This window comes from Uloborus diversus, chromosome 2, assembly GCF_026930045.1.
Source record: "Uloborus diversus isolate 005 chromosome 2, Udiv.v.3.1, whole genome shotgun sequence".
NCBI classification, from domain to species: Eukaryota; Metazoa; Arthropoda; class Arachnida; order Araneae; family Uloboridae; genus Uloborus; species Uloborus diversus.
In genome coordinates this window covers 62,219,060-62,236,937 of record NC_072732.1, presented here as the reverse complement: position 1 = coordinate 62,236,937, position 17,878 = coordinate 62,219,060, and the positions used below count along the sequence as shown (strand labels likewise).

Genomic DNA, 17,878 nt, shown 5'->3' with positions numbered 1-17,878 from the left:
TTTGACGAGAAAACAACCACATAAAAGTTTTATAGAATTTGAACAAAATTTAGAAGTTGCTACCAGCGATTAAAATTATGTTCATTGTGAAAAAATAGAGTAAAAATATATTCCCCCAATTTTCTATTGCAATATATGACATCAACATGAAATTGGGTTGGTTAAGGTAGAAACATAACCCAAATACTTATTTCTTGTGCATACAAAAAATAATAAGCATTTCATGGCTGCTATGCTGTGTAATAATGTCAAACAAAAATCATGCAACAGTTCCACTACGCCATTCATATCATTGATTTACAATTTCGGGTTTACAATTAGGCTTTTACATTCACCAATATTGTAATTTTACCCCTTTGTTTCTAGTAATGTGAAATATACAAGCCTTTTTCTGATTCCTACTCATCATCCAAACTATTTAATAATATATCTTCAAAAAAAACTTGATGAAAAGACGTTTATGGTGAAAAATCAGAATGTTAGTAATGAAATCCTCTATTTTTTTTCCTTTGGTTTTAGTTCTACAACATGTGCAGTACAGTGTTTCATTGGAGGAGTTGTTCTTTTGGGTTTCTTTAAGAAAGAGAGAATTTGGAGTTTTTATATCTTTAGCAATGAAACGTAGATGTCAAATAAAATTACTTGAAGCAACAGTTTCCTTCTTGTAAGTGAAAATGCTTTTCAACAAAAAAAGACCAAATCTAGATAAACTTTATTGCAAATTCTTGTTCATCAGAATCAGTCAAAGTACAACAGAGGCTGAAACAAAATACTTTCGCTACAGTTCATTCAGATTCTTCATGATTTTCTCTTTCAAAATTTCTTCTTTTCACGCAAGTTCTGTTGCCTTTTTAAATAGAGATTTATTTGTTACCAATTTCGCCTTAGTTTTCTTTCAGTTAGAAATAATTTCTCGCCTGGAAGTGAAATCTTGCGTAAAGTATCATCAGCAAGAGCAAGGTCAAGCAAATAATTTAATGATGGATTCCAGTAATTTTGTTTTTGATTATTGAAATAGAACTCTTTTAATTTTCCTTTTGAGATCTTAACTGACACCTTGTATTTCTTTGAGTTGCTAACCAACAGTTAGTTATGAGGTTGAGAGTTGATTGTAGCTACAGTTAATTAACATGATTTAATAAAATGTGAAATAATTTCAAAGTCAGTAAAAAAACTAATTTATTACTAATTAAAATTAATGACAAAAAGATAACATAAATAAATATTATAATAATCGATGCAAAAAAAAAGTTAAGATTTCAAATTTTGCATCAATGGTAGCAACCTCTAAATTTTATTCAATTTTTAAGATATATGATTTTTTTTTTCATCCAAAGGAACAAAATGAGAGGGTGCCTCATAAAAAAAAAGCATCTTCAAAAATAAGACACACCCTAGTGTTTATGCATAAAAGATTTTTTTCGCTTTGCCAAAAAAATATAAAACTAGATATAATCCGTTTTGAAAGTAAATTCCTCCATTTTTCATATACTAAAAAATGATACAGTCTAACCTTGTTAAGGCTAACTACACTTCCAATCAGCGTCCTATTGTTTATTGCTATTCAGATAATATGAACTACGGATAAGAAAAATCGCTTTTAAAGATCCCTTGGAGTTTGTTTTAATGAGTTTTGACTGTATTTTGCTTACCTAACAATTCTTGTGGTAGGAATGGTATTTTTATTTTTTTTGTGAGGTCGTTCTGCACTATCTAAAAGGCCACTTAATGCAACTCTTCTGAAAACGCTTCCATGGTATTCTCGAACATAACTCATAAACTGTCGAATGCTTCGATAGAGGGACTGAAAGTAAAGTACATTGCACCGGTTAAACATATTATGAAAGTTAACAGTTGGAATAAATAATTTCTGTACATAGAAAAATATTTAATGACATAAGAACTTTTGACACCCTTTATTCTTGTTCTATTAGTAAAATCAAATAGTACATACAATAGTAAAATCAAATACATTTGCTAGCAAACTGAGAACTAAAAAAGTGAGAAATCTTTCTTGAAATGATTTATTTACATTATTTTAATTAATTTGTTTATTTTAACAAAAAATAATAAAACTACTGAGTTTTGGTACTACTGGTAATATTTTACAGAGAAATTTTGCAATTGGAAACTGATTCGGCGATATTCTAAGTGGACTGTAAGTTTTGTTTTCAGTGAAGACTAATTGCTTTTAGAAAAAAGACTTTATAAACTATTTACACATATTTACAACATGATTCCAGTAATCATTTCCAGCTAACCAATACAGCTGTTCAAAATTTAGGGACGAATACCCTAATTGCAAAAGTTGTTGCAAAAGAAAGTTATGCTCCGTTGCGGGAGCTCTACAAAAACACAACCATATTCGAGCAAGTCGGCGAACAAGCTGAAACCCAAAAACAGATCTAGGCGCGCATGCTGCGTTGAGTTGTTCTTCGGAGGCTCGCAGACGATTTCTAGAGTCCATTAAATAATCAAGGCTTGTCTGTAGTGTAATGACGCAACAGAAACTCTTAACACACTGATTTTTTATACTTTGGATTGGAATTCATATTTCTAGCATTGGAATTAGTATACATTATTTCTAATTCTAATGTTACGCTTTTTATTTTAAAATGAGCTTATCTATCTTAATAAATGCAAAATGAAAAAAAACATGTTTCTTATATAAATATTTTAGCACTAAAAAGCAAAAAATCTTACTGTATTTCAAATTTAAAGTTTCCCATATGTCAGAAAATGATTTCTACAGTAAACAAATTCACATTTTCTTTCGATCAGAAAGAGCTTTTTAAACTTCTGCACAAGAAACATTCACAATTCCAATAAACTATATGAGGAACTGCTGTTTCTGGCTAATAGCTGCTGAAATACCTGTAGGTAATACAAAGAAACACCCACTTACACTTGTCAGACCACTCATTTGCCTTGTCTGCGTAAAATTTAAATGCAATAAATATAAACGAACATATTTACAAGTATAAAGACAAGTATTAAGACAGAAATTACCATATTTTCCTGACTCTTTAAATCTTTCCTAGCTAAAACCAAACGTGAAACAACAACCTTAAAGGAGTTGTTTATAACAAGCCCTTCTGCATCTTTAAGGGCAGATTTTCCAAATCCAGCACCAAAATTATTTGCATATGAATGTCGAAAATTATTTTCTTGACTTCCAGATGAACAAGTTTTCTTCTGAGCTACAAATGCAAAAACAAACAAAGATATTTGTTAACGTTTTAGTACGAAAAATATCATAAAATTAAAAATAATTAAATGTTAATCAATATGTGCACAGTGGCAGTTTATTCCTGCATTCATAAAGTTCAGAACCTGAGCAGTGACCTTGAAGACTGATCCTTACGTACAATAGGGTGGAGCAAAAAACACTAAGTTTAAAGGACTGAAAGAGCTGGGTGCAAAAAAAAAGCTGTTAACGCATACCAGTAAGAATTAAGATAGGCTAATTGAGACAAAGATTAAAATTCTGGAAGTTCTTTAAAAACAAAAATTTTAAGAAATTTAGGACAGCTCATACTCAAGGACTCCTAGCTGAATCACAAGTATTTTTGAAATAGTTTGAGGGGGATGGAGCAAAGGGTGCATATTTAATACATATTACAGAAAAAAAGTTAAATGTGCATTATGTTTTTAAATTCAAGAGCCTGTTTGCAATCTTCAAATCTTGATAAATCCATATTAGCCCGACTACATTGTCCAAAAGCTTAAAAAGTACAAAAATTTTTGATCATTTTCATTTTACGCCTGTGTTGTTGGGCCTCCTCAAGACCTGGGCCCCTAGTTTCCAATTAGGCTGACATGACCTCTCGTCGGCCCTGGTGCTAGTTTTGATCCGGTTTCAAATACATTTCTACCATTCAAAATTTCCCAATTCTTTAATGATACATTAAGATCTTTTTCAAACCATCCTGAATCTGCATCACTCCATAAAGGTAGTTAGTTATCTTCCACTTACTTTGAAGGGTTTAGAAAAAATTTAAATCCTATTCAACAAAACAGTCACATATAAGGCTTATGGTGGGGATAAAAAGGAGAAAAGACTACTTTAAAACCAAGAACAATTGAGATGAAGCAAATGGATGTAAATGGACTTTTAAAATTCAGAAGTGGAAAGGTTTTGAGTAAAACATGTGCAAAGCTCGAACCCTAGGTAGGCTTTCATTGAAAATTCTTCTAAATCATGCTGTATAGCCACACCCTAATGCCAATATTACCATCTCTTACCCCCCAACCAAAACAGATGAGAGTTTCTTCTAAAAATTACTAGTTATATCCAAATTCTTACTTTAGCCTTTAAACTCCTTTATTTCTATGTGCGTCAATTATATATATAGATCTTGTCATAGTATCAAAGGAAAAAGTCCTAATTTGAAAGGAAAAAAAAAAGGGAAATCTTCTTTTGGTTAAAAAGAAAAGAGCATTTTACGACAAAAGTTATTTAAGGGGTAACTTAGGAATAGTAGCAAAGTAGTAACTACAAGTACTATGTGACTAAGACTATAGAAAGAAATCCCCATTGATCGAATTTTACCAGTTTAGGAAAGAAATCCTCATACATACAATAGTGAATGAACGAGTAACGCTCCTAACGTCATGAACACTGAAACTCGCGCTATGTCATGATAAATTGATAATACTTTTTGGTAATGTTTGACATGAAGGAAATGCTTTATTTTGACAAGGCTGAACTAGATCCGGTCACTTAACTGGTTTACTATTAAGACTGTCTTTTTAGGAGAGTGAAGAAACAAAAAAGTGGTCAACTATTAACTCTATCTATTGGAGTTTAGGGTTAATCCACTGGCGTTAGGGTTAAAATTTCAACTATCAAACTATCACCAAACAGGCAATTGCTTCGTTAAAATTTAGAAGATTAAAGCAATTTTCACCTGTCATACCTTGATGGGCGACTTTCTAGTCCTCTAATAGATTGTTACAAATATAATTAACAGTAATATTTTTTAAAGTTTCATAATGTATATCATCAGCTCAGAAAAATAGTAAGACATCTAAGCCTGAGAATGACATTTAGGTATCCTACTGTTGCTCTGAGGGGATGATGTGTTAGCAGCAGCTTTATTTTTTATAAATATTAGATAGGGCACTTAGTAGAAAATTATTTTAAGTTTCAATTTTAGAAACCTCTTTATACAAACATTGAAAATTTCCGGAATTGTATTCTGAATCTAATGGAGGATTTCCGACCATGATTTTTACCTCTATCAACTATCAAATAGTTTAAAATTAATTGTCGCATGAAACATTTGACAAATGCATTATTGTAAGAGTATAAATGTAAAAGTAATGTCAGCAACACAGATTTAAACAACCAAAAAAAAAGTATCATGGCATTAATGCTTAGTTTTTACACTAATAAATAACAACTAGCTGACCAGTGTGAAGCTCCTTGACAGTAATAATTCGAAAATCCAATTTTTTAGAAAACAATTTTTCAAGAAACAGCCAAAAAGTAAATTTGCTTATTTTTTCTCAATGGTGGTGAATTGAAAAAAAAAACCTTGAAAATGATGCCTTACTTTTGTAGCTTCATGTAGCCTACATAAAAAAAAAGCACAATTAAGAAACATTATTTATGGTATTGCAATATACCATGTTAAAATTAATGTTTTCTTTTCTGATTTTCATGCAAAACACTACTGTGGTTCAGGATTCTACAATGAATTCAAATTATATATTCATTAAACTTTAGATCAGAATTCTGCAGAGGAAAATAAGTCATTCAAAATCGACATTTTTCTAACCCAGGGGGGATTGAACACATTACCTATGCATTATTCATACAACGCTCTAACCAAATGAGCAAATAAGATCTCTCTCTTTCAACAGACTAACAACAGACTCTCAACAGACCAAAGAAATATTAAAACAATGCTCAATATTTTTTTTAAATCTAATTTTTCAAAAAATGTCTACAATGTGAACTGTTGATTTTTTGTAAAAGGTGATGAAAAAATCTTTAAAATCCTTAATTATAAATTCAGCATTATGTCCCACAAAAAAAACGCCTTTGAGAAAAAAATGTGACTTCTAGATGGCTTAGTAAAAAGCATTTCTTATTATCTCGTTGATGAAATATGGGGATGCACTTTTATGAGTACAAATCCTTAATAAATCCTCAAAAAAATTTTCACCAAACAATTTATTTACTTGTTTTAAATTCAAAACAGTGAAGAATATGAGTTTGAACTACATAAAAACAAAATATTGTTTTAAGATAGGTTATACACAAGTGGGAGAAGGGGTAAGTGAAGATCAAATAAATATGCTAAACGAAAAAGCATAATGAATAAAATATGACAACGTGTATAAGTACAAATTGAGAATGAAAAAAGGTTAAAAAACCTGTTTTAACCTTTTTTCATTCTCAATTTGTACTTATACACGTTGTCATATTTTATTCACCATGCAGTACAAAGTTTTCGACTACTTTTTATGTATTTATGCAAAAAGCATAAGTTCACAAACATGAAATTATAAGATATTAAAGCATAGACTGAGACAACAACAATTAACTCACGTTGAGGCGAAATTGGAGATCCTGATTCCATGCAAAATCCAACAAAACTATGGAAAAAGTCTACTATTTCGGATAATGGACGGTGATTCACTACTTCTTTCAAAAATGTTCTAAACTGGCTGCGGTCTGCATCATATAACTTATTAAACGCATTCAGAATTTGCATTCTTAAACTTTCTGTAGAAGGTCCGCACCTCATTCCTTCTCCACAATTGAGTGGGCAACCAAGATACTTACAAATCCTGCAAGGAAAAAAAAAGTATTAAAAAGAAAATACAGTTTACTTAAAGCAATGGTGCTCAACTTATGACCCACAAGCTATATGCAGCACTCAAAGCTGATACATATGGCCCGTTCAATTATGTTCAATGTTACAAATAGTCACATGAATTGGCCACAAAGATCATGCAATTTGATCTAGTTATATTTTTTCTTGTATGGTTTCTTAAAGTCACAGGTCTATACAAATAAGCTGCTATCCACCAATACCCTTAAATCTAACATAACCAAGGTCATCACTCAAATTCAGCCGGTTCTATGCATCATAGTCAATGAAAATTGATCCATTTGCATATGTGCCATCGTGAGATGTCGTGGTTGATAATTTAACAACATTATATGCCATACAAAATGGCATGTATGAGCATATTAAATTAAAAAAAAAAAATTTTGCTAATACTTTATACATAGCTTGTTTAATTCCACTTCAACATTTACCCGCTCTTATTGAAAGACCCTATACTAAAGAAGAGAAAAGGAAGTTGATACACTGGTGGCATAGTGCTTACTGTGACGGGAGTTTTGAAGGATGCCAAGCTCATCAGATTAGAAGATAATCTAAAGAGTTATACTGCCGTGCTAAGCACAGATGTGATATCTGCACATTTTATCAAAATTGAGTTATTGTCACCAGGTGGTCGTTAGTAATTTAGTTTACCTATATTTCAAGTTTTTTGGCGATTTGTGAACACGAAATATTAAAAAGAGCTTTAAGAAAAATGTCGTAACTGCAAATTTGCTTAGTTTGCTAAGGCAATTTGAACGTAAGTGACAAATACTAAGCCTTTAAAGTGGTATCTGCGCAGTTAAAAAATTTTTCCTTAGTAATTTGTAGATACGACTTTTATACCTTAGTAAAGCAGCATATTTAATAATGTAGCAGTTTATTGTAACACAGAATATTAAAATTAGTTTACCGTTGAATAATTGATACAGATTGATAATAAAAACTAATACACACAACTTTCCATAATTGTTAAAGTAAATATTCAGCTTTTTCTACTTAAATGGATATTGAAAATGAAAATTCTAAAAATGAAATGCATGTAAAATATTCATAATATTCTTTCATGAAAAAAAAAACGCATTTCATTCTACGACCAGTAATATTTTTATTTAATTATCGTCTGCTGCCAAAACTATCTTCATGCTCGGTAAAAATGAATCTAGAAAAAAAAACATTATAAAAAAAACACATTCTTTGAATATAAAAAAACAGAAAATTGTTATGGATCACAGTTTTAACTGTCCGGAGTTTTGAAAATGGTATCTTTCAGAAGGTAGATTCTGTTAGATTTGTATTAACAAAATAAAGCGAAACAGCTAAGTCTAAAGAAAGCAGATGTTTTCAGTATTATTTAATGATACATTGAGCACGCTTTTCTAAGCTACTCTTGTCGTATCTGTGCAGATACCCCTAAAAATGCCTAGTCATTGTCACTTACGATGAAAATAGCTTAGTATATGAAAAGGTTTTGAAAAGAAAATTTGTCGTATGTACATTTATTAATTTTAAATTAAGATTTTTACAAATATACTCTCTTACGGTTTTTAGATAAGTTATTTACGAAACAACTACCGCAAGTTGAGCATTTAATTTAGTCATAAATACGAGAAACGAGTTGTAAAACTTTAATCATCAATTTCTCATTATGAGCTCTACTGCAGATACCACATCTGTGCTTAGCACGGCAGTATACGCTAATCTCTTGAGGGGGGATATAGTCAAAGAAAATGCTTCACAAAAGTTGCTAAGACTTATAGCCAGAAGGAAGCAATCAAAGGAGAGCGATGGGAAACAGCACTGTCCTGGGAAGGTATCAATACAGGCAAATTGTTCTTTTTGAATTTTTGTCACCTATTTTGTACTTTAGCTCCATTGTACAAGTTGATTTCTACTGAAAAAAAAAATGTTGAATTTCAACAAATGTCCAATTTTTTTCCCCTCTTGTTAGTATGGAATCTAAAATAATATCTCAAAAACTTATTTCTGCAAATACTGCCCTTTAGGTTCTCAGGGCAGAGCATATCTCTACTATTTTACTTCTTCTCTCCACTCTTTTAAATTTTAACACAAGCATCCATCCATTTTGATTTTGTTAACTTATTCTTGCATTTTTAAGTGTCACTCCACCTTTTTGTCAGTGACTTTTTTTCTGTCCTAGGGAATAAAAAGTAGAATGAGAAAGAAGCTTGTCATTGGAAGAGAGACTAATACTTATCATACTCTACGAGACAATAGTGATTACAATATATGTAAATCTTTGTTACTTGAACATCATCAGAAAACTTAAGAAAGATATCTATAAAATTTGTGAAGGCTTTGAGCTGCTACCTCATGTTTAGCAACAATAATGTTTGCGCATAAAATATAAATGCTGTTCCATTTTTAATTTTCAGGCTATGGAAAGGAATCCTCAGCAACAGTGATTAAGCTACATTTTTCAAGCAAAAAAAGAGAAAATGTCCTTTTCACACTTGACTGTACAGTGAGATTCCGTTACAACGAATGCCAATACAACGAAATTTCCCTTTCCAACGGACTATATTTTCAGTTCCTATGTTGTTGTTGTGTCTAATGACGTGCAGAGTGCGAAAGGTTTAGATGCCTCCAAAAGTACTGATAACAAGATCTGCTAATACTGGAGCCCGATGGCTGTACAGGATTTCAATTGGTGGTGCTCCAAGTTGGAAGAGGGAACAAATTATGGCCTGACAATTAAAAACATGATCCGGGGTGAGTTGTAAATGGGGACAATGCTTGCAGATGGGATAGGATTTATTATTAGTTGGTAATATCTTCATGTCCTTGAAATGTCCAGTGCCTAGCTATTGTAGAAGCGAGGTTTCTTGGGCAGTGAAGGTCGGGGATTGTTGCCTTGCTGAAAAGCTGATTATAGATCCTTCGCCTGGCAACAGCATTCACGTCTGTGAACAGGGCCGATCCTAGCAGGTGTGCAGAGTGTGCGCCGCACAAGGGCGGCCAAAGCAAGTGGCGGCCGCAGGCCGCATCATATAGTTCTTTTGATCAAGCAAAATTCCTCAAGAATTTCTCACAAGATAACTTATAATAAGTAGAATAAATATGCTGATTTTTAAATGTTCAAGTGTCAAAGTATGTGTCGATTTCCCGACAGCATAGCATAGTTTAAGAAAAATAGAATGTTAGGGAACATTGTGATGGTGCATTGTCCATCAATATCTACTCTTAACACACTTGCTTCATTTGGTTGCAAAGTTTATGATAGAACCGGTAATCAGACATGGATACAGGGGAGGGGAAAGGCCCCGTTCTGAAGCATGAAATGGTGCCGTCTAAAAGGAGCACCGAAGGCGGCCACTAATGTTTACCCCCCCCCCCAAGCCTTTATAGATCTAAACAATGAAGACATATTTTATTTTAAAGCTATACTGATTGGACACTCTCGCAAGCATTGCAAACAACAAACTATGTAACAAACTCTTTGTTTAACAATCGCGGATGCGTGGAGAGAAAGTAGAAAATTGCGACTGCCTTGCGAGTAACATATATGAATGACGAACTAAAATGTTGCACTTTTCCCCCCTTTATGACAATTTTTCTGATTAAAATCTTGAATGAATTTCCAGGTTTCAGAACAGGTAGCAGGACAGGGTCCTTGCCCAGGGAAGCAAATTTAAATGTAGCTCCAAAACGAAGATTCAAAAGGATGCCATGACCTCCTTGACGAAACTAAAGGCTTAAAATTGCGTTTCTAGGACTTTATTTTCGAAAATTTCGCTGGTTGAACCATCGATCATTTTTCAGACATTAATGTTGAAAAATATCCGAAAGATCTGTAGAAGCTTCGCAGTTCTGTTAACGTCACCAAAGATAATATAAAATTGCGATTTTAGAAATATCTGCTTAAGAGCTTCAAAACCCTTCCTTCCCAAAAATAGCCTATAATGGATTTCAGTTCCGAAAAATATTTTGGTTCGGAATATTTTCACGTTTCCCCTAATTGTTTTCAAACCTAGCCAAACACGGGTTTTTGAAAAAATAGTGCCAAGAAATTACCGGAGGATAGCCGTCAGATCCCCTACCGTCACCAAAGACAGCCTTAATTTACGTTTTAAACTTATATTAAGAAATTTTTCGATGGAAGACGATTGAATCTCCCTCCCTCTTGCAACGTCAACAAAGGTAACCCAAAATTGCGGGTTTAAAATTTCAATTTGGGAGATTTTTCGGGAAGAATGCCGATCCTTCATAAGCTACGGTCTTAAAAAATAGCTTCAAATTGATTTCAATTTTGAAAGAATTTTAGGAAAGATCTGTAACATTACTTTCACCTGAAGTCTCGAAAAAGTTCCAAAAATTGCGATATTTGACGTCAATTTTGAAAATTTCTCCATGCACCGTGAAAATATTTTATTCATTTGAGAGTAATTGAAAACGTCCAATAGATATAAATTACAAAATTTAATCTAATGGACTTAATTGTGGCGGGAAGAACCCGTTTTAGTTTGTATTTTTTCTTACTTTCATGTATTTTACTTTCATGTATTTTGACTCTTTTGTCCTTGCAACCAAACACAACTAAAGATTGACTAAAAATATTTTTCATACGCCAATTTCGATAATTTTATTTGAGCAGTCCTCCTCCCCTGAACCCCTGACACTTCCCCCCACGCTTCCCCTTCCTTCGTCCCTTCTCTGATGTCACCGAAGAAAGACCATAAAATGCATTTTTACGACTAGTAAATTTTGGTATCTATTACTTTCTTCAAAGATATAAATTGTACCTAAGGAGTTTCTTACTATAAAAAATTTCTTCCTTTTTATAAGATCATTCTTCTGTCCCCCCCCCCCTCTTTTTTAAATTCGAACTTGGCATAGAAATTTAAAGGAAGATTTATATAGACGTCAAAGATTAGTCAAAATATGCAAATTACTCTTGAGGGGCGGCACATTAGGTCTTTGCACACAGGCGGCCGACACCCTAGGATCGGCCCTGGTGAAGGTGGCCCTATAAAACTGCCATTACATTATTTGAATTCCATTACAACAAAATTCATGTTACAACGAACAAAATCTGCAGTCCCTTAAAGTTTGTTGTAATGGGATTTCACTGTAGTAGAAATAAACGAGATATAACTTGTAATGTGATTACCTACAGCCAAGTGATTTTAGCACAAGTCATTGTTTATCCATGATGATGTTGTCACCATGTGGAAAGTTGAAAACTAAAACACATGCAAGCATATATTTACCTCCATAAGCTGTCCATAAATAGCTGATGCAAAGAAAACTCCTCCTTTTTCTTCTCAGGGCAGAATTTTGATTTTTCAGGTTGGTTAAGGGCACTAGTATCCGTCCCTGGAGTGCTGATTAAAGCTTCGTCAGATTTATCTATTTGTTCTCGATCTTTTTCTGCTGTATTATTTATGACCTCAAAGGAAAGCAATAGGTCTAAAAGCTTCAGGGCTATTTCACAAACTCTAATTGAGAGAGAGCTATCACCAAGAGTGACAGAATGTACAGCCTATAATAAAATAATTTCATGACCTTAATTTTATTAAAACAAGTTGCGAACAAGATATTCATTATTAAACTAATTCATATTTTTCACATGAACTATATGCAGTTAAATAAAACCTTAGGCAAGCAATTAAAACAATGGAAACTTTATTTTCATTTAAATGAAGTTCACACCTAACAAAGGAATAAACAAATATTTTTAATAATCATTTTTTTATTTTGTAAAATATTAATTTAAGATTTGGCACAAAAATATACGTCATAACTTACCTAAGAAACTAGAATTAATTACAATAACCCCCCTTCCCCTTAATATTTTACAAAGGAATTTCAAAAATAACTTTGCCTTTTTTAAAAGCTCATCATTAATGCTAAAACATTATTTATTGATGCAAAATGGATTATTGAACTCCTTCTGAAGCAAAATTGAAGATCTGTCAAGAGATCATGATGCACCTTGAAGTGACTAAAGGCAACCTAAAACTGCCTTTTGGGGGATTTTGATTTTGAGAATGATCGATTCTGAGAGATCATATTTGTGTCCGAATATTACGCCTTATGCTGCCATAGTTTAATGATGATGGCTTCCAAAATCAGGAGTTGGATCCTGCCAGGCTATTTTACAAGGGACTTGAATTGAAGAAAATAAGTTAAGAGTAATTGGATTTGACAAAGTGAATGTCAACGCTGAGGAATGCTGTCACATTTTATGATTAGTTTAAATTATTTTACACATCTTTTAAGTTTTCATTAACATGTAGCTTTTAAAAATGTTTTGGGACACCAGAAAATAGGAATGAGTTTTAATGTAAAAAAATATGTTAACTAATCTGTACCTATCATATAACTTTCCCACTTCAAGCCAGGTAAATAAATAAATGATAAAATTGAAAAGAATTTGTTTACTTTTTTCTTCAAATTTTCATAAAATTAATTATTAACTATGTTTAAAGTGCTTGGGACACTGAAAGCTATGAATGGATTTTCATGAAAAAGAAAAATAACTAATATACCTAAACTCCAAAAATAAAATCGAAAAAAAAAAAAAAAAAAAAAAACCTCTAATTTTTTTATAGAATAAGGAAATTTTTAACTATGTTTAAAGATTTTGCAGCACTGGAAGATTTTAATGAATTACGGTGAAAAAAAATAGGTGAATTAGCATACCCAAAACACAACTTTGCATCCTGTATCTTTGAAAAAAAAAAAATCCTATACATTTGGTTTCCATCCAAGTGCGTTATCAAAAGATGAACTATTAACAATACCCGATTTAAAGATTTCCTCTATTTAATGATATGTTTCACTGGTCCAGATTTAACTGCATTGAATGTATATGCTCTTTGATTTAACAATATTCTTGATTTAACGATAACTTTTTCCAGTCCCTCGACAATCATTAAATCGGGGTTATACTGTATTAAGTTTAATTTATAAAATTTGCATTTTAAAGTTTTGCTGATTTCAAAGACCCAGAATTTTAGTCAGAACTGCATTTTTAGTACATTACAAATTTTTTCATTAACCTGTATCACACTTTGTGCACCAAATTGCAATACAAAGCAAGTAAAGCTATGCAGTTTGCTGATATTCTTACACGTACATGCCAGTTAAAAGGAGGTTTGTTTGCTTCCGCCTTCACAGCGCCCATAACGGTAAACAAACTGAAATGCATCAATGCACCTAATTCTCAATTATACTCTCAATAAACATATATACCTTTAACACAACATCAACAGCAATCTCTCCATCAGCAGTTACATAATGAGTAGACCCGGTTGCTTCACAACTACTTTTTGAGTCGTACGTGATGTTTGAATCTGTCTGACTTCTTGTTATTGTAAACTGTTGGCAAGAGGGATTTGGAGTAGTAGGTGGGGAACTTTCATCTCTTTGGCCACTACCAGAATCCTAAGTGTAAAAATAAAAACTTTGTCGGAAAAAAAGTTGAAAAAGAAGGAAACAAATTAAATAAATAATGGCAATGAATGGAAAAATGTATTTTGAAATCAATCACTAAAGCTGTGGAAAACTATCTCACCTGGTTCAGAAAGAACTGAACTGAAGCAACAGGAGAATGTTCTGTAACAGTTATTATTGGGTTAGGAACACTAAATGTATGATATGCAGGTACTTTCTTAACACCCAGAGACAGGGGCTGAAGAGGTGTCTGAGATGCAACAGAATCAAACTTTTGGTTGTCACCATAATGATGTAGGCTGGGCATACTACGTCCTCTAACCATTTCTACTTTAACTAGCTCAGATGTATCTGTATCCTCAGAGTCGGAATGTTTATGGTCTAACATGGCAAGAGCTGATTTTGGTCTCTGCATCTCTAAATGCTCTGATGAAAGACAGGACTTGATTCCAGGCATTCCATACGACTCTGACGTGACAGATATTACGTGAGACTCGGGAGGTGATGAAGAATGGCTATTTTCCTTCACTATTTTATCCAAAAGTCGTTCAGAAAATCTAAATTTTTCTTCTACAAAGAGTTTTAGATCTCCCATTTTCATCTTTTTTGATCTTTGTTTCTCAGAGTGGCCATCAAAAGATGATTGATGAAGTTCATGCATGCTGGTGTGATGACTAGGGGGCTGGTATGGTGAATCAACCATAAATATGTTTTCCATTGCAGAGGAGGAATACTCTTTTTTGACTTGCTCGGGTGATTGATACAGGGATATTTCTATATCAGGAATAGGCAATGAGGAACTACGTTTGCGGGTGGCAGAATAGTCAGAACTTGATTCTTTTATGTCATTCAACCTTCAGAATAGAAATCAAGTATTAATGTACCAATCAAATTATTAAATAATTCAGATACAGTAAACTCCCGATTATCCATGGGATTGGGTGGCACTAGTGCCGCAGGTAATAAAAATCGCGAATAAATTGCAAAAAAAGCTAAAATGAGGAACAGATACGGTAAAAATTTTCTTTCCTCAAAAACTTAGCTGTATTGATACATAATACTTCTGTTAAACAGAGAAAATATCTGCAGTACAGTAACAATGTTTTGTATTTTTGCATGATAGAACTTAAAATCAATAAAGAACACGTATGATGAAGAAAGCACAATAAATAAATAAATAAATAAAACAAAAAATAATTGAGCATAAATTCGCAATTTTTTGATAAAAAACAGCCATTGGTATTTGTTTTTTCCTGCCAAAATGCATGTTCCTGATTGTTGATTAAATCATGGATAATCGGGAGTTTACTGCACCAGTCTTACAATAGTTTCTTACAATATAAAGACACTTAGAAAACAAAAGTCGTTTGGTTGTTTTAAAAGGTTTTTCTCGGCAGTCTTCAAAACAAAGTAAAACTTTTGATTCAAAATTTACCAATCACATTAAAACCAGAAAAGTCGTGGTGCAGAATACTCCATTGAAATTTTTAGAGGGTGATTTCAGAGGTACTTCTTTCTTTTAGTGGGGGGGGAGACTCTTCACGGTATTTAGACTGTGCACCATCGCTCTTGGGGGGATGGGTTTTGTTAAATTTCAAATACATTCAATCTTAAAAGTTATCAAATTCCAAAAGTTTAAAACAACCAGAATGTTTTTGGCTGATGTTTCACCCAGCATGTAACAGGTTTCTTCAGAGCAAATTAAAAAAGTTGTTCAAAAAGTTTGAAAACAAATTCTTAAATTCTACCTTCTAAGATTCTAAATGTGTTATGTATTTGTACATTTTAAAAACAATTTAAAAATTGTGCCCTCGTTTAAAACAATACTGTCGCGGAAAGGTAAAGGGCTGTATCTGCAGAAACGAGTTCTGAGATATTTGAAAAAATACATTCTGGATTTCATACAAAGGGAAATGTTAGAGTTTGAGGACGTTTTTTTGTGCTTTATTTTTTGCAGAAACTAAATAAGCAAGCTTTTACTGTAAAGCTAAAGTACAACAGATGACAAAAATGCAAAAAAATGAAAAATTTGCAGATACTACTCTTTGTTTTCTTACTGCAGACCCCCCCCCCCCCCCCCCCCCACTAGTTCAAAGTTTTATTTGGAATTGCCAATTTGAGATTATTTACCTTTCTGTGCTCTTTGGCTCAACTACACCCCTGACAGTCTTATTTTTTGTGTTCATTCTCTTCACTCCCCCTCCCCTCCCCCTTTTTTTCTCAGCTGTACTTTTTTTAGTTAGTTTATAATGATATGAAACTATCCTACTTGTAACTGTTAAACAAAATGAATAGAAATCAACTAAATTTTATTACATAAATTATTTTAAAATCGTAGTGTTGACAGTAAAGGTATTTTCAAAACATAGGTGCATTTCTAAGAAATGACAATACTAAATAATTTTGTAAATACAGTAAAATCCCTCTGATGCAGACAGTAACGGGAGAAATTTTTTGTCCGCAATAGAGAGCTATCCGTAGGACAGGGGTTTAATAGCATTATTTGCCTTGGAATTGAGGAATTAAAAAGTGTACACATAAGAGGGGTATCCGTATTTGGGGGGTGTCCGTCAGAAGGGGTTTTACTGTATTCTCAAAATATAGACTATTATCCTACATTTATGCATACCTCTGATATAAATATTTCAAAGCCCAAAATATTCCTTCTTCTAACCATTGAGAAATAAAAAGGCATCGCAAAACAGCAACATCTAAATAAGTAGCCATCGCAACATCAACATTCAAAGGTTTAATTGGAACTTTTCTTCCATCCGATTCTGATTCTTTCACGTTTTCCAATTTTTCCGGAGTAGAGATACTTCCACACTTGCATTTGAGAACATTACTTCCATCCTGAAATAAAATATAAAACTTTTATATTCACATTTTTAACTTCCTAGTTTTTGAATTGTGTTTGAAATAATTCGAACCTTTTCAGGAACAGCAGTTGATGAACAGATTTCACAAAATAATGAGTCTTTCTTGAATTCTAAATCTTTGGGAGAAGACTTATTACTTTCATTTTCTTCTTTAAGCTTAAAAGACAAAATTCATTATTTAAACATACATCAAGTAACATTATTTAGGTAAGAAAGTGAGAATATGAAAAATTGAGCTACAACATATTTGCAGGTGGATGGGAGACACTATGACTATATCTCGCAATCTATTACAGAGAACTGATGCTAAAATTTTAAATACTGTTAGCCCTGCTTACTCCGACAACAGATAAACGAACACGTTATATGAAAAAAACCTTCCGGGAGGGTCATTCCAAGTCAAATAACAATGCGTTTTGATTTTATAGCCTTTTGAAATTTGGCAATTTTACATTTTTTGTCATTTTCGAGACACTCAAACTGAGATGTTGTGGATGGACGGACGGACGGACAGACAGACAGACAGTTTTTTTTTTTTTTTTGGTTCGTTCCGGTTATCAGTCTAACCAAAAAAAAAAGGTTTTTTAGCAGTTTTCAGTTCAGCTTTGATTTGAAACCCCGATGAAAACAGATTAGAAATTAGCCGACACAAAAGATGAATTTGACTAGATAAATAATTTCTAATCGAGAACTCAAATCTAAGAAGTATATATTCTTTAAACATATATATTTAGGGTT

The 17,878-nt window shown here is 32.6% G+C and overlaps 1 protein-coding gene across 1 annotated transcript in view; it reads right to left on the bottom strand.

The window, feature by feature from the left end:
• LOC129235191 (protein unc-80 homolog) overlaps positions 1-17,878 on the bottom strand; it is a 151,876-nt gene that overhangs the window by 112,380 nt on the left and 21,618 nt on the right. The window contains exons 9-16 of the mRNA XM_054868885.1: positions 17,192-17,296; positions 16,891-17,114; positions 14,383-15,115; positions 14,061-14,252; positions 12,074-12,345; positions 6,560-6,801; positions 3,010-3,200; positions 1,653-1,804 (exon numbers count right to left, since the gene is read on the bottom strand). Coding sequence (XP_054724860.1) covers positions 1,653-1,804; positions 3,010-3,200; positions 6,560-6,801; positions 12,074-12,345; positions 14,061-14,252; positions 14,383-15,115; positions 16,891-17,114; positions 17,192-17,296 — 2,111 coding nt within the window. The remainder of the gene's footprint in view (positions 1-1,652; positions 1,805-3,009; positions 3,201-6,559; positions 6,802-12,073; positions 12,346-14,060; positions 14,253-14,382; positions 15,116-16,890; positions 17,115-17,191; positions 17,297-17,878) is intronic.